This window comes from Camponotus floridanus, unplaced genomic scaffold (genome assembly GCF_003227725.1).
Source record: "Camponotus floridanus strain SB8 unplaced genomic scaffold, Cflo_v7.5 scaffold27, whole genome shotgun sequence".
Taxonomy (NCBI): Eukaryota; Metazoa; Arthropoda; class Insecta; order Hymenoptera; family Formicidae; genus Camponotus; species Camponotus floridanus.
In genome coordinates, this window is record NW_020229403.1 from 1,006,754 (window position 1) to 1,028,295 (window position 21,542).

A 21,542-nucleotide genomic window follows, 5' to 3' on the forward strand; every position below is an offset into this window, starting at 1 on the left:
TCATAAATATTATACATATGTTTTTTTTTTTAATTTTAAATTTCTTTATAAATCTATCTGCTCATAAATTTTTTATAAAAGATTTCTATTAAATTTGAATTGAGTAGAATGGTTTTTAAGAAGCATTTTTTGCGATGGTTTGAAAGTGCAAGAAGACAGAGCGACGATACTTTGTCACTCGAGACAGGATCCATTTGGCTTAATTCTCGAAGAAAAGTACTGATGACTTTCACGCCTCGATTCTCGGATAAAAATTTGTCATTGGTGTTGTCAGCAATGCGGCAGTCGATAAATCTTTGCTCGAACGAATCTAATCCGACTAACCATCATTGCACCTGTGCAAAGTCCATAAACCGAGAATTATGTCCGGTCAGATTCGTCGGCTTTTATTGTCGGACATATTGCTGATTCAATATCGGCTTTGACCTCATTAATTATTCACGTGCGAACGAAATGACATGATATAAAATTGATAAGCTCGTCATTTCGTTTTGAACTGAAAATAGAAATAGAACGAGATATTTGCTTGAATTGTAATACATCAAATATATAAAATGTGGAATATGCTGTATGTTAAATATTATATTATCACGTATATTTCACAATTTGAATTATACATCAGTCACATCTAATTCAAAATAAAAAAGTTAATCTGTGACAACACATCTGATAGAAAAGAGAAAAAACGCACAGTGATTATTAAAATAAATATGGATAAGCGTATATTATAACGAAATATTATACAAAAAAATGCAAAAAGAAGAGGTGAAAGATATTACTCGTTGCTTCGTTGTGACATTTATGCGGAATACTAAATACAATAGTTAATGAAAAATCCCAAAACTTAAATTAAGCATAGAAATGAATGTGACACATTAAATTACAGGTCTTTAGCCAGCAATGTAACTAAAATAGTTCTATTGCGGCGAGATCTCGTTAAGTTAACGTCACGGGATATTTGCTCTTTCGATCCCGCAGTAGCAAAGATAATCCCCGCGGACTCAACTCTTCTCCCGTAATTCACTATTGAATGGAATTGAGAAACGAACGCCGTCATGCATACCAGCACGTAGCGATTGATGATAGTGAATTACAAAATGTATGAGTTAACCTAGTTTGAGGAAAGACTGTACGGTCCGTTTATTAATTTACGTTCCCGCCGGAAGAAGATCTGGCGGGAACGGGGCGAGGACGGGGTCGTGTGTGCTAAGCAAAGAACACGGGCCATCGAGTTCCCGATGGTATCTTTATATTGCATTATTGCATTAAGCACTTCTGTACACAACGAAGGGTACGCATCGCGTCGGGCCAACAATAAGGGCACCCACGGGGGCCCATGAATCCTACAAACGCGCGGCGTATTATAGGCTGCGCGCACAATAGGTGGGTTCGATCAAATACACGCAAAACTCTTCGTTCTGAACGCATGTAGAAAATCCTTGTCGGCGGATACAAACGCTATGATCGCGACGATACACTTTGGATACTCTTGCATCGGATATAGAATGATTGTATCGTTTCTCGGGTCTCAGCTCGTGGGTCAGCCGTCATTTATCGAGAGAAAAATTACTATAGTGAAATATCGAACACGCGCACAATACACGTGCACGTGTATTGAGTTGAATAAGATTAAGTGTTCACTAATTAATTAAAAAATATTATAATTAACGTGCATACTTTTTCTTTATTCTTTTCTCTTCATTAATTTAAAATATACTATAATAAAATTCTTAAAAATCTATGATTTTATAAAAATTGTATAATGTTTAATGTCAGACGGATACTCGTCATCTGTTAAACTCGTGAGAAATTCAGATCTGTGACCTTACGTTATACCTTTTTTGCTCGATACGCCATTCAATGAATATGTAAAATATAACAGACGTTTTATGAAACGTATCGTTTGCCCCTGAGGCGATCATTTTTTTTCTTATATGCACAAGAGAAAAATTATAATGTGTAACTTCGGCCCAATGAATACCAAAACTGTTTATGTCTGGTTATAATAGAACTAGTTGAGCAGGTCGGGCTCGGCCGTTTTAACGAGCCATTAAACGGTAGTTCACTTGTTTCATGAGAATCGTTATATCCCGTTATTGTAGTTACAATCTACACGAATACCCATTAAATAAATGACAAGTTTCTTTTATTTTTATCTGAATAAGTTTAAATTTTTCTCGCAGGATTTCTTTTTTTTCTAGAATTCTGCCAAAAAATAAAATAACCTGAAAATTATAATTTGCTTAAATAAATTTTCGTAACTAATGTTGTCCATTTCTATCTCGCGTAGAAATATTATTTAAGTAAATAGAATTTATATATGTGTATATATAAAGCGAAAATTAAAACAGTTGACAAGTTTAATTTAAAAGTTGAGTAAAGAAATCGACCGCATGGCTTTAATCACATTAAAATGTACGTGTGCATTTCCTTTTCATTTTACTAATATGAAAATAAATGGAGACATTTCAGTGCGCTATTTTTTTTATTTTATACTTACAAAATAAAAATGTCACGTTTATAATTAATAAATGTCGCGACTTTTCTCTCTCTCTATCTACTTAATATTTTGAATTGTCAACGTGTAAAATATACGAAGCAATATAAAAAATGCATACATTAAGTTTATATATGTTTATGCAATGTGCTGGTTTTATATCTACAACATATCCGATACATGTCATAGGATTATCAATATGAAATGTGGAACAAGATTGTAATAGTATTTAGAATTTTTTTATATTAGTCGCGATATTTAATATCTGTTAGTTATAAATTTATGCAATTATTTTTTTACAGACACTGTGCATCGAATAATTTTATTACTTTGCTACTGAATGATGCACAAAGTTTGATAAAATCTTTTTCATGTTTCGACTTATCAATACGAAAGTATATAAAAGTGGAAAAGTCGAAGAAAGTCTTTTTTTTAATTTCTTCACGATATGCGTTCTTAAGACTTTTTGCTTCGGCTGTCGTAATACATTTGCATCTTTCGAACGATTGCGCAATCTTTCATTATAATTTTGATGATGAAAGATAGTTTCTGAGAGACGATGTATTATTTTCGAACAAATTTTCTGCATCTTTGCGCAACGTTTGGAGATTCCATTACGACGAGAGGAACGAAAAGAGTCGAATAAAAGATAGAAACAGCGCGAAGTATTTCCAACGTCCTCGACATGTACGACGTTCCGTATCGCTCCACTTTTACCTTTTTATATATTTCATGAAACGCAATATTTATTTTGTGACTCACGCGCACATTGAACATATTCTTCAGAGTTCATATTTTAGAATAAAACCATGGTAGATTTTTCTTTACTTTGCATTTTTTTTATTAATTTTTATCATTGACCGAATCTCATTTAGTTATTCAAATTCAAATTTTTAAATTTACTTCTATCCATATCATAACAAAGATAACTATCTATTTTTAACAAAAATTTCTTTCATACTGATTCAAAAATGTGTGGTATCATGAGGATCACTTCCATTATTATCTTCTGGAACAGACATTAATCTAATGCAACGAATGTGAAAGGTAAAAAGATATTTAAAAAATTCTATTTTACTTTTTGACATATTTATCAAAATATTCGATTATCAAAATTAAACAGATAGAAGAATATTTTTTGTTTAATGTATGTCTTTATTTATTAAAGCAAAAGAACTGCTGATTTTTTTCCTTTCGAGTAGCAAAGATGACAACTGATCACGAGTGTGGAGTCAAGATGCAGAAGGGAAGTTATTATGTCACTGTTGTTAATCCGTTTAGCAACGCTCCCAAACCGTTGGCAGAACAGTTCGCATGTTCGACAACGCAAATAGCCGACTGCAAGAACCGCAAACCAACATCAAATACCCACAGGGTGTGAACCTGAGACCGTGTACCTGAATGCGAACGAAGGTCGAACAGAGAAGTACACCTCCTTTGCGTAAGGAATTTACTTGATCAATGAAACGTTATTGTGTGGTAACAGCATTGCATTGTTGCAAGAAGCAACGCTTCTTCTCTCACTTCTTTGCAGATTAGTTATATCTCGTAAATATCCTTAAAATTTGTCACACTGTATTTTTTACAAATTAGCAAAAAAAATATTTTTCGCGAAAAATCTCTGCAATAATATTATAATTTTACGCTGAAACATTTTTAAAATGCTTGGTATTATAAAATCAAATATCATTTAATTTAAGACAATTCCCTGATATAATTTTGTTATACATGTGAATAAAAGATGATTGATTCAAATTCTTTACGAAAAGAGATTTACTTCGAGGTAAATCGGGAAACTTTCTTGTAGAGCTAATATTAACAAAAGATACGAACAGATTTTTGTAATTATTTTGTGTGGAATTTTGTTTCTTGTCAGTAAAATTCTGCCAAAAGTTAAAACGTCTCATAACGCCATAATTTATCGCTTACATTATACGAAAGTAATTTAAGAAGTTTAATACCGTCCTGCCCTGCTTTAATAAGCCTTTAAAGTTTCTCACTAGATTGAAGAAAATGAAAAATAAAGAAAGAAAATAGTCAAATATGTTTCCCTATTTAAAGCATATAGCAATATTTCTCATATCTAATTTTGTATCTCAATTTTACATTCGTGGAAATCAATTATATATAAAATCAGATCAGATGATGTATGTAAATCATTTAAGAGATATTAAATATTAATATTATAAGTAGAAGGTATATTACTACTAAATTAATATGAAGTATAATTATAAATATTAAATTAATATCTAGTATAAATTTTATATCCCTTAAAGGTAGAATATATAATACGTATGTATTCCATTTAATCAAAACTAAGCAAGATTAATAAATCTATTAAAATTAAATTTTTTTCATGTATGTTGAACAAATATAATTATTGAAAATTGTGGAAACGTATTTTTATACGATATTCTACAACGTAAATTTATGTAATTAAAATAGTTCTATATATAATATTATTTTAATTACTAATAATAATATATATTTCTTTTATATCCTATAATATATTAATATTTATAATTCTTCTATATCTATATAATATATTAATATATTAATATTTATAATATTAACATTTTTTTCAATAATTTTATATATCTTTTATATGTATATTTTACTCATAAAAATTCAGATAACATATATAAGTATTAAATTATTAATGATATTTTATTACAGAAATTATTGACTAACTAAACACATAGATTTAACGATCTTATTAAAAGTTACAGGAAGTCGAATCGGTCTATAACTGAGTGCACTTGAACTATTCAATGCGTAGAGGCGAGTGAAGGAGCATTCAACGCGACTTGCCGAATCGTCGTTGTCCTTTAATGTGACAAACAATGCAATCTACAGGGTACTCATTAATTAAGTACGCCTCTTTTGCTCGAGTACGACATCGACTCAAGTGATCAACAAGTAATGCACTCTTTCAAAGAGAACTGTTTGCATTAGTACAAAAACACACAGAGTGACTTTGAAGCAAAGATCGATCTCCTATTTAGCTCTTTCAGATGTATGAATATTTTAATATAATATGTGTAAAGCTGTATACCGTTTTTATACCATTTGACTTGTTGGAGCGTATAATTAATTTTTGATGCAGCGATAAAATTTGCTCGAGTCATTAAATTGAGAAATATAAAAAAAGAAGTATAATTATGTTTAATTGTATTGTATATGTTTCATTTGACTTTGTTCTATATATGGTAAAAATAATTGCAACATTATTTATATATCGTCTCACTAAACACGTGACTGCATAGATTGCAAAGACTTTCTAAAAGCGTGATTTTGTGATTGATAAAAGCAATAGTCGTAAATGCATGGTCTTGATAATTATCAAAGCATCAATTATCAAAAAGTATGCACATCTATATCATTGTGGTCAAATATATGTATCTATAAATATTAAAAGGAATTTTTAAGTGTTATATAATATTATTAAGAAAGAGAGTTAAAAATTATTTTGAATGAAAATGTTAAGTGGTAATTGATAGCTGGACGTATGATTAACTTCGATATACACGCCTTCCATTAATAAACTACACATGCATGCATTCGTGTTGAAGCGTAACAGCCTCAAATGAAATACGCATCACATAATTAATCAATAATCCATTGAAATAAGAAAGATGTTAAAAAATTCGATTATTCAGTAGGCAGCGTTATTTCGCGGATAAAACTCGTAATTGAAATTAATCACTAATACGCGCACCGCTTGAATTTCGCGACTCTGTAAAATTAATTTCATCGCACCTCTCGCTCCAATTTAAACCCATATTCGTCCGGCTAAGGCTTGCATTAAAATATACGCAAAATCCTTCTATGCATATTCATGCGCGAAAAAATGCATTGCAATTAAATTTTTCTCTCGTCGACGAAATCGTGAATAGCGAGTTTATATTGTGCATTGTGGAGTATACGTATTATTTCGCGTAAAAACTTATAAATTATTAAAAATTCTAAATTGATTTTTTTAATAATTCAATTTTTCAATTTTTCAATATTTTGAGAGTTTAAACTAATAATTGTACTCATTAAGTACAAAAAGGTGTCTCAAAATACGCAACTTTTTTTATTTAATAATTATTTAATAATTAAAACTATTTGTTTAAATATAAGAAAATAATACGCTTCTCACGATTCTAATTAATCTGAGAACGAGAGAAAAAAGCGAACGTTTTTCGTAGAACTAATATAATTGGAAAAAAATATTTTTTTTTATTTATATTCAATATATTTTAAATTCTCGAGATAAAACATGATTACTTCATATTTTTTATCAAATTGACAGAAACCTTTTCTTGTACGTAATGAATAAAATTTGTCCACGTCGGCATGATTTTTCCAATTCTCGCGTCGTAATTATTCCATAACTCGTAGTAAAACGAGAGAAAGAAGCGAAACGTTTCTCTTAGAACCAATATAATTGGAAAAAAATATTTTTTTAATTTATGTTCGATATATTTTAAATTCTCGAAACATGATTACATTTTTTATTAAATTGATAGGAGCCTTTCCTTGTACGTAATAATGAATAAAAATCTGTCCACGTCGGCACGATTTTCCCGATTTTCGCATCGTAATTATTCTACAACTCGTACTTCTGCGCGCCTGCATTTTGATTTAGTGGCGCGATTGGTCTCGCTGAGAAATAAAATTAGCATAGGCATAAGTGGTCGCGATTTTTTACGACCGGTTACAGAGAATTGTGTTTCAGGCGCTCATTGCCGCGCTATTATGAAAGTCGCGCGCATTAATAAGTCGTAGAGGGGTTCGATCGTAATGTCATGCAAATTTCTCATTAAACGTCCCACGTTTGAAACCATAAGTTACGCGTCTCACACATTGTAACGGCTGCAGCTGATCGATTCGCTGCTCCCGGAAGTTTGTACGGAAGGCACATCGTTTAATTAGAACCGAAATGATTATTAATTACGGATTAATCGTGTTTGCGCTAAACTTTCTAGTCCATAGAAAGAAAACGGAAATCAGCAATTCACTATAGAAATTGCGCATTTTTAATTTGTATCCAATATTGATTAAAAAATTTTATATTATGTTTTTAGACTGTCAGTCTATTATTACATTATACATCTCTATTATACATATTGTAACTTATATATATTGATGAGTGGAAGAACATAAAAACTCACAAGAGTTAAGAAAAGAAAGCATATTTATTATGAAATGTGACAAACTATTAATTTATCTTATTAATTATTATATAACAGTTTGTGTTCTATCATTATCATTAAAAAATTTTATTACTGTATCTTGACTTTATTACTATACATCGAAATATTGTTAAGACTCAAAAAAGTATAAAAAAGAATATTCTAATAATTGATTTATTTCTTTGCTATAATAGAATATCTATCTTTTTATCCGCAATTATCAGCAATTAAAAGAAGATTTAATATCTCTGGAAATATGCTTTTATAAAGTTTCTACGACAGATCCTTTTAGCATGTTTAAATGCATTATAAATATAATCGAACAGAGATACTTTATTCAATAATCGTATTCTCTTTTGTAAGAACTACTTTGTATCGAATTCCTTATAAATCTGATTTGAACATATATTAACGTATATTTAGAAAAATTTTGTAAAACGAGATTAAATGGCATTATGGCATCATTTAAAAGTTATAATATATTAACAATATTAACAAAATACTTCAATTTAATTAATTTAAAAATATTCTAAATCTATTTACACATGTTTATTAGAGTGTATATTGTAACTTTTAAACGGTACAATTACGAATGAAAAAGAGCTATGAACAACTACAATCGATTCTAAATTAATATCATATATCAGCGATATTTTTTTATCTCAAAGTCGAATAACAATTATTTTTTGAAAATGTATTTTTTTACAGCTTCAACTACAAACGAAGTTATTATTCCTACAAATAACTGCAAACGAAATACTATCATTTTCTCTATTAAAGATTTAGTTTTTGAAAAATTGAGTGCCAAGTTGACGCAGATCGATCGCGACCGACGTTTTAATTCAGTTCCGATGCTATTTCCGCGGATTGAATTGCGTCCCGAGTGTCGATAACCGATCGAAGAAATGTCTTTTCCCTCCCTCCTTAATGCTGTAAATCAACTACGAATTCCTCACTCGATTTCCATTACAAAAAGCTCTCTCTGCGGCGCGCGCATCCAAAAGCAAAGTACAAAAGCACTGACAACTCTCATTCGCGAGATCTCGGCTCTATCGTTCTCGGCATCAAAATAGAAGACAGCGGAGCGAAGGTGGGTTCCGGCGTTAAGTGGTTGTCCCCTCGTGCGAACCATTGTGTTGGCGCGAGCTCAAGTTAATCCCGCGCGCTTCTCTCGATCCGACCGATAAATTCCGGGTTAAATAAGGATTAGCGCGATGACTCGGCGAGGACGGGCAGGTCAGTTTTTCGAAAACTCTTTTCCGACAAAACCGCGAGCAGTCGATCGCCGCCGTCGCCGTCATCGTCATCAAGAAGTCTCGTATTATGATCGGCAGATCGATATCGCGACGCGTTAAAGTGACGTTAAAAGGTACGGAACGAGGGACGCGATCGACATCATCGATAGATCGGTCTCGCTGGAAAGATTATCTCAATGGAAATTAGTCAGGAACGCGAGATCCTTGATTTTGGAAATGCTGATTATCACGTGTCAAGTATACAAAATTATATACATATATATTTTTAGAATTAATGAAATGTTAAAAGTACCTGAGTTATCACAAAAATAGATGAAAAATTGATCAGAATAATTATTAAATTTACTCACATAGCGATCCCTTCGAAGTCCTGACCTTCGTTGCTCCAATGTGGACACTGACTCCAAATTTTTATTACTCACTCGCGTAATATAAGTCGATTAATACGCGAATAATAGACAATTACGCATATTTAATAGTCTTTCCATGTTCGATTCGACACTTTAGTTATTTAGTTTCCGCCTCAAATTCACGTGAGAAAATGACACAAAGCAAAACGATCGATCACGATCCTAAATTAACGAATCGCCCGTATATTGAATTCGGCACTCTCGGCACTCTTTATAACGCGATATTTGTATGAACGAGCAAAAAACGAGTAGAGAATATAACGCGATCGTTGCAGATTTTCAAATAAACGATGAGGAATAACAGACAAAGTGTAAAAATAAAGGGTCATCGCGAATATTATAACAAGACGTATTAATAACAACGCATACGATTCGCGATTCTGCGGTACTTGATACTCTAATACGATCCATTGTAATAATTGTTAATATTTTTGCGTAATTTGATTTAATTTTGAATATGTCATGAATGTATAATTCAATCGCGCAGTTGTACGCGTGATGTCTGTCGAGCGTCTGAAGTGATTTGTGGCGTCTCGACAACATTGTGCGTCCTTCATGTTTATTCGGGTTTACATTCGCGAATATTGTAAACGAATCCTGAAAGTACGAGTGAGCGAGTGTCGAGCAGATCGATTTTCGAATCGATTAAAGTGATTACGCGATTATTAAGTGTCTGCACATCATGAGACGTCATAAATTCTCTCAAGCTTTACAAACATAGCTTATCAAAGTCTAGAAGGGTCCTTTCGATTGTTTCATTGTTTCATTCGATCATTGTATGTTGCCGTTCGTTTCGCTCGAGCAATTTACGCGTTGAAAATGTCGTGCAATGTGACAAGTATGGTCTGTATGTCATATTAAGCGTACAAGAGCGCAAATACAGTAAGCAATCGCGGGATGCAGTGTAAAATGACATGAATTGATCGCGAGCGCGGCAAGTGTGTTTGAAAGTATCGAATAAACTAATGAAGGATCTTCGTATCTAATTACTCATCCCGATTGTGTCGCGAATATTAATAGTATAATCAATAAATGCCGATGGAATACGAGACGTGCGATTGTGTTTCACGTTATTTTCACGAGTTCTTCATGTAAAAAACGTGAGTGATCTAAATGTCGAGAGTGTCATATGAAGGACTAAGATAAATTGTATTGCGTCAATTAACACGACGGAGTACCTAGGACAATGAAACAATCCAGTGATACAGAGGAAGGAGAAGTGCATCGAGTGCAATCGGCGATACATTGGCCGATGAAATACGTTATTATATTGACACGATCAGCTGTTATTTATCTTGTTTCCGATGACTCGATATTGTTGCATTATGTAATCATCAATGTGATTATGATTATGATTGGATTTGTTGCATCACTGTTGCATTTGAGATACGCTATCAAAATAGAATCGATGTTTTATAAATTCTTGAAAAAATATTAGATGTTAGTAAAATTATGAAACGTGAATTTTTGTAATTCATATAATTAATATATTATTATGAAAATATAAATTAAATATAAAATTAAATATAAATTAAAGCACCGTTTTTTATTAAATAGAAATTTTTGTTAAATTTAATAAAATAAAATAAATTAATAAGATAAAATAAATTTAATAAAATAAAAATTTCGTTGCAGTGTATTATAAAATATAATGCATGAAGATAGAGAGCGAGACACATTATTTTTCATAAAATATTTCCCTCGATTATTATTTTGAATTACAACTATAGCACTTGCCGAATTAATATACGTGTTTTCAAAGTTGTCAGTCAACAGTCTTTAAGACTGTTCGTAGCTCGATATCATTCGGTATCGTTCAAACAATCGCGTTGTCTCGATCTCCACTTGGTGAGTCTATTCAAAATCGGCTGTCTGACCGCACGTCAATGGGGAGATTCCATCCCTTTGATTCCTTCCTATGCAATCAGCCAGTGCGACCACAAATCTTCCCCGACCCTTCGACATGTTTAAGGGCCGCGCGGCACGTTTCCATCGCGTTTTTGCCTGAAGGGTGACGACACGTTACGAGCGAGTTAACTGTCGCGAAACAAAGATACAACGGTCTTTTTTGTCATGATATTAAATGAAGGTACTGTTTTTTTAGAGACAGAGAAAGAGAGAGAGATAAAGAGGGAGAAAGAGAGAATTATACCCCGAAATTAAGTAGCTATTTTATGGTTCTAATTGTGATAAATGCTCCAAATGGTAGTCGAGTTTGCATTTGTGGTGTAATTTGTTATTTGAAAAAATACTGGGTTTTTTTTACCTGAAATAGCAATTTATTAATTTATTTCTGACATGATAAGCAAATGTATTAAAACTTTTACTAATAGGAAGTGTATTATGATTATAAATTGTTTTGATATTAAAGATAAAATCTCTCGATATATATTTTTTCATATAAATATTATTTCATATAATGGTAATAATAAAATATATTTTTAGTATTTTCATAAATATATATTATTAATGTCAGATATAAATATTAATTTTTTTTAGATTAGAGAATGACCAAATAAATAAAATACATGTTTGTACACATTTGTATATGTACAATCAGATTATTTATATATGTATGTACTTTTGTCATGAAGTAAACATGTGTCTGCCAGAACGGCTCAGTGGTCTAGGGGTATGATTCTCGCTTTGGGTGCGAGAGGTCCCGGGTTCAAATCCCGGCTGAGCCCGATTGTCTGTGTTTAAAGCAGATGTTAATATTTTTATAGCGACGGATCTTGTTTTTGTTGTTTAAAAATATCATTTTACATGCCATTATTTTCCTAAATTTTGTTTTAAAAACTAATACAACTTAAAATATAATTTCTTATAAAATTATTATAAAGTATGATATAATAATTTATGAAAATATTAATTAGAAATTAGATTACATTATTAAATCAGATATTTTATTAAATTAAATTATACTGAAAACTGAATTTACAATTATTATTTATTTTTTAATCATATTTATTATTTATTTAATTTAAAGGGGAAAAAATTGTGATTGGTTAGTGTTTTATATTTTTCCTATACATAAATTATTATATAATATTTCATAATATAATTTTATAATAAATTATATTTTAAGTTATACTTGTCATTTTTTAAACAAATATTTACCGAGTTATACTTGTCATTTTTTAAACAAATATTTACCGAGACAACGGCACATGAAATAATATTTTTAGGCAACAACAAAATCCGCTATAAAAATACTAACATCTGCTATAAGCACAGACAAATGTGACTTGGCACGATACGCTTCATCGCGTAGAAACAGGTTTACAATAATCGATCGACCATTGCGGTACGCTTGGTCAGGTTTTCGGTTAAGTTAAACTGGTCCCAAAGGCAATTTCCTGAAAGTTGCCGGCTTGCATTGGAGGCGGACATGCTTGGGACACAGGTGCGTTTAACGTATGTATTTCACGGTTAATGCGAAGATTACACAGGAAAAGGTGCACGATACGAATGGCATTCGTATGGGTGATACGCCGCCTGCCACGCGTAATGATGATGTAATGACGCGGTGAAACTTTATCTTTATTATTTCCACCTTAGCGGTTACCAATTTTCGAACGAGACAGTAGTTCCTTTCTTTCTAGACCCTCATAGAGAAAAGTAAAGTATAATAATGGCAATCACATGGTACACTGGGTTATATAATGACTTTTTCTTCTGAAAGTTAATTTTTTTTTACGTTATTATTAGGAATCAATATATTTTTTGTAATCAAAAACTAATTAAAGTTATATTTTTTTTTCTAATTATATATTTATGTGAAATTTATTTCGAACACTTTCTTCTAGTCGTAAAAAATTTATTTTCCCGGATGCCTTTCCGAAATTTCTCAATCATAAACATTAAACAACTTTCGACTGTCGCAGCAGAATCAATCTTCATCGCCAATATGTCGTTCATCAGCGAATAGAAAAACGTGACAATGAAAAATTGAGCGAAAATGGATCATCGCATTTACAGGTATTGTTACGAAATTATTCTCACGTCATTGGCTATGCATGCATAATGGTCGATAATGTCACGATGCATTCCTGCAATACGTTACACAATGCATCTATGTCACAATGACAAGCAACTTATTGTTTCGCAAGACTTGTACTTCTTGAAAGTTTTAAATGCTTTGTCAATAATGTCAGAAAAGCCTGAAAACATTGATGAAATAAATTTATCGTGTCATTAAACTTTCTATAATCGAATGTCGGCAGTTGATTATTTTATTATTGAAATTGTTTGTTTGAAAAAGAAATATTTTGAAATTTTCTCTCTTTGACATTTTTATAAAATCGTCATTTTTCGTACTATTTTGGGAAAATGATAAATTGCTTTTCGTAAATTTACAAAATTTAACGTTTTCTATTAACTTTTTAAACCATTCCCTTCGTGTTTTTTTTTCTTCAAAAAACGTTTAATTTGGAATAATAGATTTTTTAAATTTTATTTAATTTTCTCTGAATTTTTTTTGATAAACTTAATAACAGTCGTTTTTTTCCGAATATGTGTACTTTTTCAAAAAATATATTACGTTATTTATTAAAATTCTTATATCGCATCTGGTATCGATCAATCGGTTCGAACGCGAATTACCTGGAGTTATGTCGCGAAAACGATCTACAATGGTCGATGTCGCCGATACCATTGTCCTCCGGTTCGGTGTAAAGAAGCAAAAACGGTTTCAACTTTCGAGTGCCCGCACCACCCTGCCCTCCACCCTTCTGTGCTAAAGTGCTGTCGCGGTGGCTCTTTCCAGCTTTGATGGAGCGCCTCTTCAATGCGCATAAGATGAAATGAATTAGCGCACCGGAACCAGAAATCGGCCGCCGCCGACAACAACTCAGTCACCCTCTCTCCGTCTCTTTTCTCTTTCCGTTTTTGTTCCTTTCCTCGTCGCGTTCTTTATCATTGTCTCTTTCCCTCGATTTTTGAGTCGCACGAACCGTTGCAAGTCATGACCCTCTAGAGAGTTTCTCTAAAGAGTGCGTCGCGAATTCGTTAGAACTCATTAGAACCACTCGAGTACAGACGCTTTCTGGTGAGTTGCGACGATCTGTCAGGTTCGTTGAATAGAAACAGTCGCGAATTGCTGGAGAACTGCTACGATGACTCGTCGAGCAGCCATCAGGCTTTGATAATCTGATCAATATTTAAATCAATTCAAAAATTAATCATATATATACAAAATGTATTGTAATGAGATAAAATGTTCTTGAATTTTGATTTGGAATTTGTTTTGGATGTTTTCTTAATTGGTAGCTTATCAAACTGAATGCATAATAATATATATTAATGAAATGGAAAAATTTGTAAAATATACTACATGCTGTATAAAATATGATATAAATAACTGTGTGCTTTAATATTATTAGTATTATATTATAACTGAAATATTTTTGAATATATTATTACTAAAATTATTATTATTTATTATTGAAAAAAAAATATTTTGATTATAAATAAAAAATATATAAATGTAAAACATCGTAAAAAATATAGTTTACCAAAAAAAAAATATTCGATATCAAAAATAACGGAATTTAAAAAAAATGAGGATTGACAACATATAAAATAAAACGAGTCTATTTTCAGATATTACAAATACGTCAAATTTTTCAAATTCTGTTACAGAGAGATATGTAGATCAAGCGATATGTATATTACATGTTATATTAATATCACAACGATATTATCATGCATACATTTGAAAAAATTGAATTGATGGAATTTAGTGAAGTGAATCATATTTAATTTTTGCATCGTTATAATTCTTTTCGATTGTCGTTTATGAAATATCAAATTTTTCGACGATATAGAACGGAACATGTTTAATTATTCCCGTAGCTTCTTATTAAATAGTCGACGTTAAATTTCATGACGCGAAACATCACAATTTGGCAAATGCAATCAACCGGAACACGTGACTCTATTGATGGACGTATTAAGGAACGATGGCATCTATCATTCATACTACCGATGATCCAATTGCCGCGTGTGACGAGACGTGAGTACGCGAGAGTCCGTAAAATTGAATTGCGATTGGATGTCGCGCCGGAAAATCATTTAGCCCGTCGTCGTCGTGAGTCACGAAACGTTGAATTCAATTGAAACGCGAAACACGACGAGAATATCGTTGCTCTCGGAGGTTTTTTTTACAGCTTTCGTTAAGCGCCTCGATGTAAAAATTATTGTTACATCTTCCTTTTTACCCGCTGTCTTTCATAGTTGATTAAAAGCGTCGTAATTTAGGGGTGACTGCTACCTCAGGTAAGAAAGATTAGAAAAATCGCGTCGGGAATTGAAGAGACACTCCATACATCACTTGCACTCGCATTCACGCTTTAGACTTTAAACTGCCATAATCGAATGCACTCGCTAACATTCTCAAGAGGCGAGAAATTGTCGCCGAATCCGCATTCCTTAAAGGTTCCTTTGGATTTATTCCGAATCGTCAAAAGCACCGACTGCCGTTGTGTAGGACGAAAGGCAGAAAGGCGGATCATGGAAGCGCGATTTTCTGATTCCGACTTTTCGTCCGGACTCATCGTCATTCAGTCTGCGCGATCGGTCCCTCCTTCCTCCCTCCCTCCTCCGTGTCATTGATCCACCAAACGCATGAATGAATCGAGTCTACGCGACCTCGGGGACTTCTTGGCTACCGTGAATGGGACACGTTGTCGCGCTCGGGCCCGAAAAAAGGCAGCCGGCTGGTTTTCACGTTTCATCGGACCCCGCGAATGGCAACACAAGTGTCCCATTGTCCGTTCGGAGCTCGAGGTTTCGAGAGCGCGAGATCTTGACGCATTGTCGCCCAGCTCCTTAACACCATTAACTACGTTTTACCTTAAATTTAACCTAAAGTGGGGGGCCCTCTTGACAAATTTTCGGGATTTAGGGCAACACGACCAGTTTCCCCGTCGACAATAGCAAACGAGCCATTCGAGTGACCGCGTTGTACTCTTGTTGAGTTGTACTCTTTCTCGCCGATCGTTTGACTGGAAAATCGTGTATATAGGCGCGCGTTACGCCGTCAAAGCTTGTGTTATATGTTGGAGATTCTTTATGATGAACATTTGATATGCGCATTATATTCATACGTTTCATATATAAAAAGCTATATTTTTTGAATTATACATTGTATATACATTTATATGTATGTAACTTATAAGTGGCTACAATCATTTTTAGTTTGCATTGCGGCATTAATTATATAATAAGTGTAATTATTCATATATTATTTTGAATAAGAAAATTGAGAGATACGTAAAAAGGAAGATAACACAATTTTATTTCGTATGAATTGTGTTTTTATATATTTATTTAATTAAATTACTCTTACATTATGATATATTAAGAAGAAAGTACGTGATTATTATATATTTTTATTACATTTTCATTATAATACCATTATAATGATAATTAATATACTTATAATTGATGTATTAATATACCTACTAAAAAAACAAAAACAATAATATATTGAAGTTAAGATTTTGCAATTCAGAATCTAAATTTATTTATTTTGTGTGTGTACGATAAAGAAAAAAGATATATATATATATATATATATATATATATATAAAATTTATTTATTTATTATCAGCCTTCTATTACTTGTATTACTAAATCTTGTATTACTAATATTATCAGTCTTCTATTACTAAAAATTGTTTTAGATATTTACTATTTATGATACTATTAAAATCTGTGAAAAGATGTACTTTTTATTTTAATTAAATTTTGGTATCTTTAAATTTTGGAGATTTCCATTATATGTAATAATTTTACGTGAAACTTACGTTTTTTCAAGAATATTATTTGTATTAAACAATATTTGTTTGAGTAATATTTATATTAAGCGTAAATATAATGATATTTTGGATGGAAGAATTAAGAAATTACAAAATTATAAAAATTTATTAACAATTTAGAAAGAGTGAGAATTTTATTCCGCCTAACTTTATATTAAAAGATATGCAATCTTGGTTTTATAAATCATACAAAAATACGATATATTTATTAATATACACAATTGTATACAATATATATATTATTTACATAATATGTACAATAGTTGCAAATGTATTCTGATACGATTTTATTGTTTGAGCCTCTTTTCTCGGAACGCTTACTTATAGTTTTAAATATTGATTTATCTACTTGCGAAACCGTCGATAGAGTTTGAATTTATTGCATTATACATTACATAATATAAGTTTCGAAACTTATACACAGACTTCGGGATCTATGAGTTAACGATTCTCTCGACGGTGTGCTTCGTGCATTCTATATTCCTGAACATCGGAGTTGTAATTGCTTCTGGATTCGAAGTCTGATAATCTGCCACCGCTTCCATCTTCCTTCTTGTCATCCCGTTCACCCGCGTCTGACAGATTCCTCTTGCAACCTCGAGAGAGATCCCGTATCTCGTATCCTATTGCCTGATCTTGCACGGAGTTTATTCTCGAGAATTCGAACTTTGCCTCGAAGCAGGCATCTTCATTCGAGATTGATCGCTCGAGACGTTCGGTTTCGACGAATCTACCAATGGATTTGCCGTCGCCGGTCTCGCTCTTCGGAGACCTCTTTTCGTCCTCTTCCTGGTCGCATTTCCTCCCAGGAGATTCTTCTCCGCAGCTATCCTTTCGTTTACCGCAGGTCCTCAGACAACAACATTTCTGATTCTGACCAGATGGTAAATCCTCCTTTTTGTATTTTACCCGGCGGTTTTGAAACCAGATTTTCACCTGCTTTTCCGACAGTCGCAGATTGGTTGCGATCTCGATGCGACGCAACCGCGACAGGTACATGTTTGAGGCGAACTCGCGTTCTAACTCCAATAGTTGAGTGCTGGTGAACGCGGTCCGAATACGTTTAGAGCTGTTGTTGATGGAACTCGGAGATTTCGGCGGAGGCGTCGGAGTGCTGTTGCGGGATGGAGATTCGTTAGGCGCTGAAATATCTAAGAAAAGGTCAGAGGTTAATGGCGTTGCTACAAGATCGTTATTCTGATAGAGAGAATTCAATAAATTCATGCTTGCTTTTACGCAACATATTTAAAAGTTGAAAATACACGAAGATGTATATTTTTTGTCAAAATAATATTTTAAAAATCTCAGAATAAAAAAAATATTTTGAAATATTTTCACATTAAAAGATAAATTTTTAAAACAATTAGAATTTTAAAAAGTTATAATTTGCTTTTACTTTTTGAGAATTTTTACTTTAAAGTATAGTAATGCTTTATAATTGTTATTATATTTTATAGTGGAAATGTTAAAATAAAATAATTTTGAAAATATATATGTAAAATAATAGAATTATTTCTTTTTATATTTTTAAAGTTTATTATTTATTTGAAATGTCTCTGTGAATATTTCGAAGTCTATTTTATTTTTATTTCAATTATTAAGGATTCTAATGCGTATTAATGCAATAAAAGCAATCATACATTTGTATACATTTGCGAGCCGTTAATGCACATTTGCCATAAGTTAATTAGTGATCTCACTTACCTGATAGTCTACTCGTTGAGGTATTCAAAGGCGATGGTGGACTCTGTCCAGATATTGGCAAAACACCCAACGTTGGTGGATTGATGGACACAGGCATATTGGGTGGTCTGGGCACCGGTCTAATCGGTTGATAGCCCAAGCCCAAATTGAAAAAATTGAACATATAATTAGGAAGTTGATTCCCATAATACGGCAACGGGTACGAAGGCGGTGAATTGTTGCCGATTAAAGAGTCCACTAAGAAGCTTCGAGACATTCTCTCCTCGATGAAATACTTTTCGGACGGTCAATGCAATTTCTCGAGTTTGTGTCCAACTTAAATCGCAGAAATCACACGCGACACAAAATAATCCAACGATCATTGAGATTTCCTCGTTGCACTTAACTACTTAATTTTTAATTTTTATTTTCAATTTAATACGATGAATTTTCTTTCTTCCCAAGAACGTATTTTTAATTAGTTTTATTAAAATCACAGCGTTCCTAAATATTTTCGCGATGCTTTTCCTTCGAATTATCTTTTTATTTTCTCTCTGATTTTTCCAGAATACACGATATTAATTTACACTGCTTTTCAATGGTTTCAATTAGACAATAAGACAAAATTAAATATGAACTCGCAGTTCTGACTACACGACGGTGCATCGTAGTCTGCATCCCGAAGACCCCAAGTTCGTTATATATAGGGTGCAAACTCCACCCAGGGGTTGGTTTTTGATCTGGGGCCCTTTTATGCGGGGCCCCGCCCTTCTTCTCCGCGAGGGTGCCCCTTTTGGGGTTCACCCCAACTGCCCTCCCCGGGGAACGACAATGAGTAGGGCATTTTCTCGCAGCGCTAATTCGACGGGTGGCTAATATTGCCGGAAATTTTATACGGCCTCTTTAGCTATCTTCTATTATTATCGACGTCCCGACGCGCTACTCGCCGTTATTTCGGAGCACAATTGATATGAGCTCAAAGTACGATTTAAATCGAATCGATGATTGAAATAAACATATATTGGCAATTCTGAAAATTAAACTTTTGTTTTCTAAACCAAGTAATAACAAGCTTATTAATTCTTAATTCTGAGATCAGTTTTAAAAATTTTAATAGAGTAAAATTGCAGCGAGATAATTTTTTTCATGATTTGTAAAAATTATATTTTATAAAAAAAATTGCTGTTACATGTATATTAAATAGATTATTACTCAAAGACATTATAATTATCCTTAATGGCTCTCTCATAAAAGCATGCGTCGCAATGTTGATACAATCTATGTCATTCAAACAGTGACCTAGATTCATACATTTAGTATGAGAATAGAGGAGGATGAAAGATCTTTTCATCTATTCCTGCGATTTTTTTTCTTTACGGACAAGTGGAACAATTTCGAGTTCGTTCCACCTTTTCTTCTCGTTAACATTTATCAACTGGGCTTTCTTGGCACGTGCTGAAGAATCTATGAGGGCAATCAAGATAAGCTGATAGGAGGAGCTATCTAAAGATTAGTACCTATCGCGGTTTGTGGAAAGCGTTATTAATCTTTAAACGGGTATAATTAGGCAAATGATATTACAATAAATCTCGAGAAATAAATTAAGATCAAACGTAAAAATATGTAATATTATACTGGGCATATACTTATATATACTGGGTATATCTGATCCGATCTTCTTTATTTATGAAAATGTATAAGAAATATTTTAGAAGAATAAGAGAGAGAAAGAAAAAGCGAGAAAAAGAGAGAGAAAGAAATCGCTTTCCGCCGATATCTTTTCAAGAGGTAAGTTCGTTTCTCGCTGTGGGTCGATACTCAACAGCTCGGGCTGAAATCAAATTCCGTATCTCCCTTGGAAACTGACACTTTCCCGGTCTTATTTTTCGCCTGTCTCTTTCCTTTTCCTCTTCATTTACAAGAATTTGCATTCTCGAGTGTATCACTCTGATGAAACCTCACAGCATCGAGCAGAAATAAAAAAATCACTGATGCGAGGATAATGAAGAAACTGCTGAATACGGAGATGGAATGGAATGGAATGGTCGACCGGCGAATATCAGAGTTTGTCAGAAGATGTTATGTCGATGCACTTCGTGTGCACTTGAAATTAAATCAACGGCATGATTTAATGAATTTCACTACTATAATATTGCAAATAAAATACAATATAGACAAAAATTTCTTTATGGTTTTATAATATTTATAGGATTTTCATCTCAATTATTGATTATGTAAATGAAAGCCTAATTATTATTCATGGAATATATTCATCTAAAATGTGAGTATTAGAGTCATATTATATTCATGTAACATATATGAGAATCACATTATATTTATGTAACATATATATTAAGATTTCCTGCAAAAATCGCTTTTGCGATATAACGAAGTGTCTCGATAGAGAGAGAGAGAGGAAGAGAGAAAGGGGGGAGAAGGAGTGAGAGAGAAGAGCAATAATGTTCCAGTAATATGCCATTTGACTTGCACACGCGCGACTAATTTCTTGATTAGCCGTTGCCGTAATTTATCGAGCGAATCGCGCAATAGATGAGACCGCACGATCTGCTCACAAAGCGGAAAATTACTGTTTAACATGAAACGTTGTTTCGAATATCCATTTTCACGATCAGAATTTCGACCTCATCATCACGAACTTATTCTTGTGCGGGTGACGCCGACTGCACCTGTCG

The 21,542-nt window shown here is 32.7% G+C and overlaps 1 protein-coding gene and 1 non-coding gene across 2 annotated transcripts; one reads left to right on the top strand and one right to left on the bottom strand.

Moving 5' to 3' along the window:
* The first annotated feature begins 11,958 nt into the window (after nt 1-11,958).
* Trnap-ugg lies at nt 11,959-12,030 on the top strand. Its single transcript has one exon. It is a non-coding gene; the product is annotated as a tRNA-Pro (tRNA).
* A 5,442-nt stretch (nt 12,031-17,472) lies between these two features.
* On the bottom strand, nt 17,473-19,260 carry LOC105252220 (GS homeobox 1). The gene is given in 3 exon segments (XM_011259520.3): nt 17,473-17,721; nt 17,723-18,317; nt 18,871-19,260. Coding segments are annotated over 3 exon segments (972 nt in total). The 5' UTR covers nt 19,127-19,260; the 3' UTR covers nt 17,473-17,600.
* Between the last annotated feature and the right edge of the window lie 2,282 nt (nt 19,261-21,542).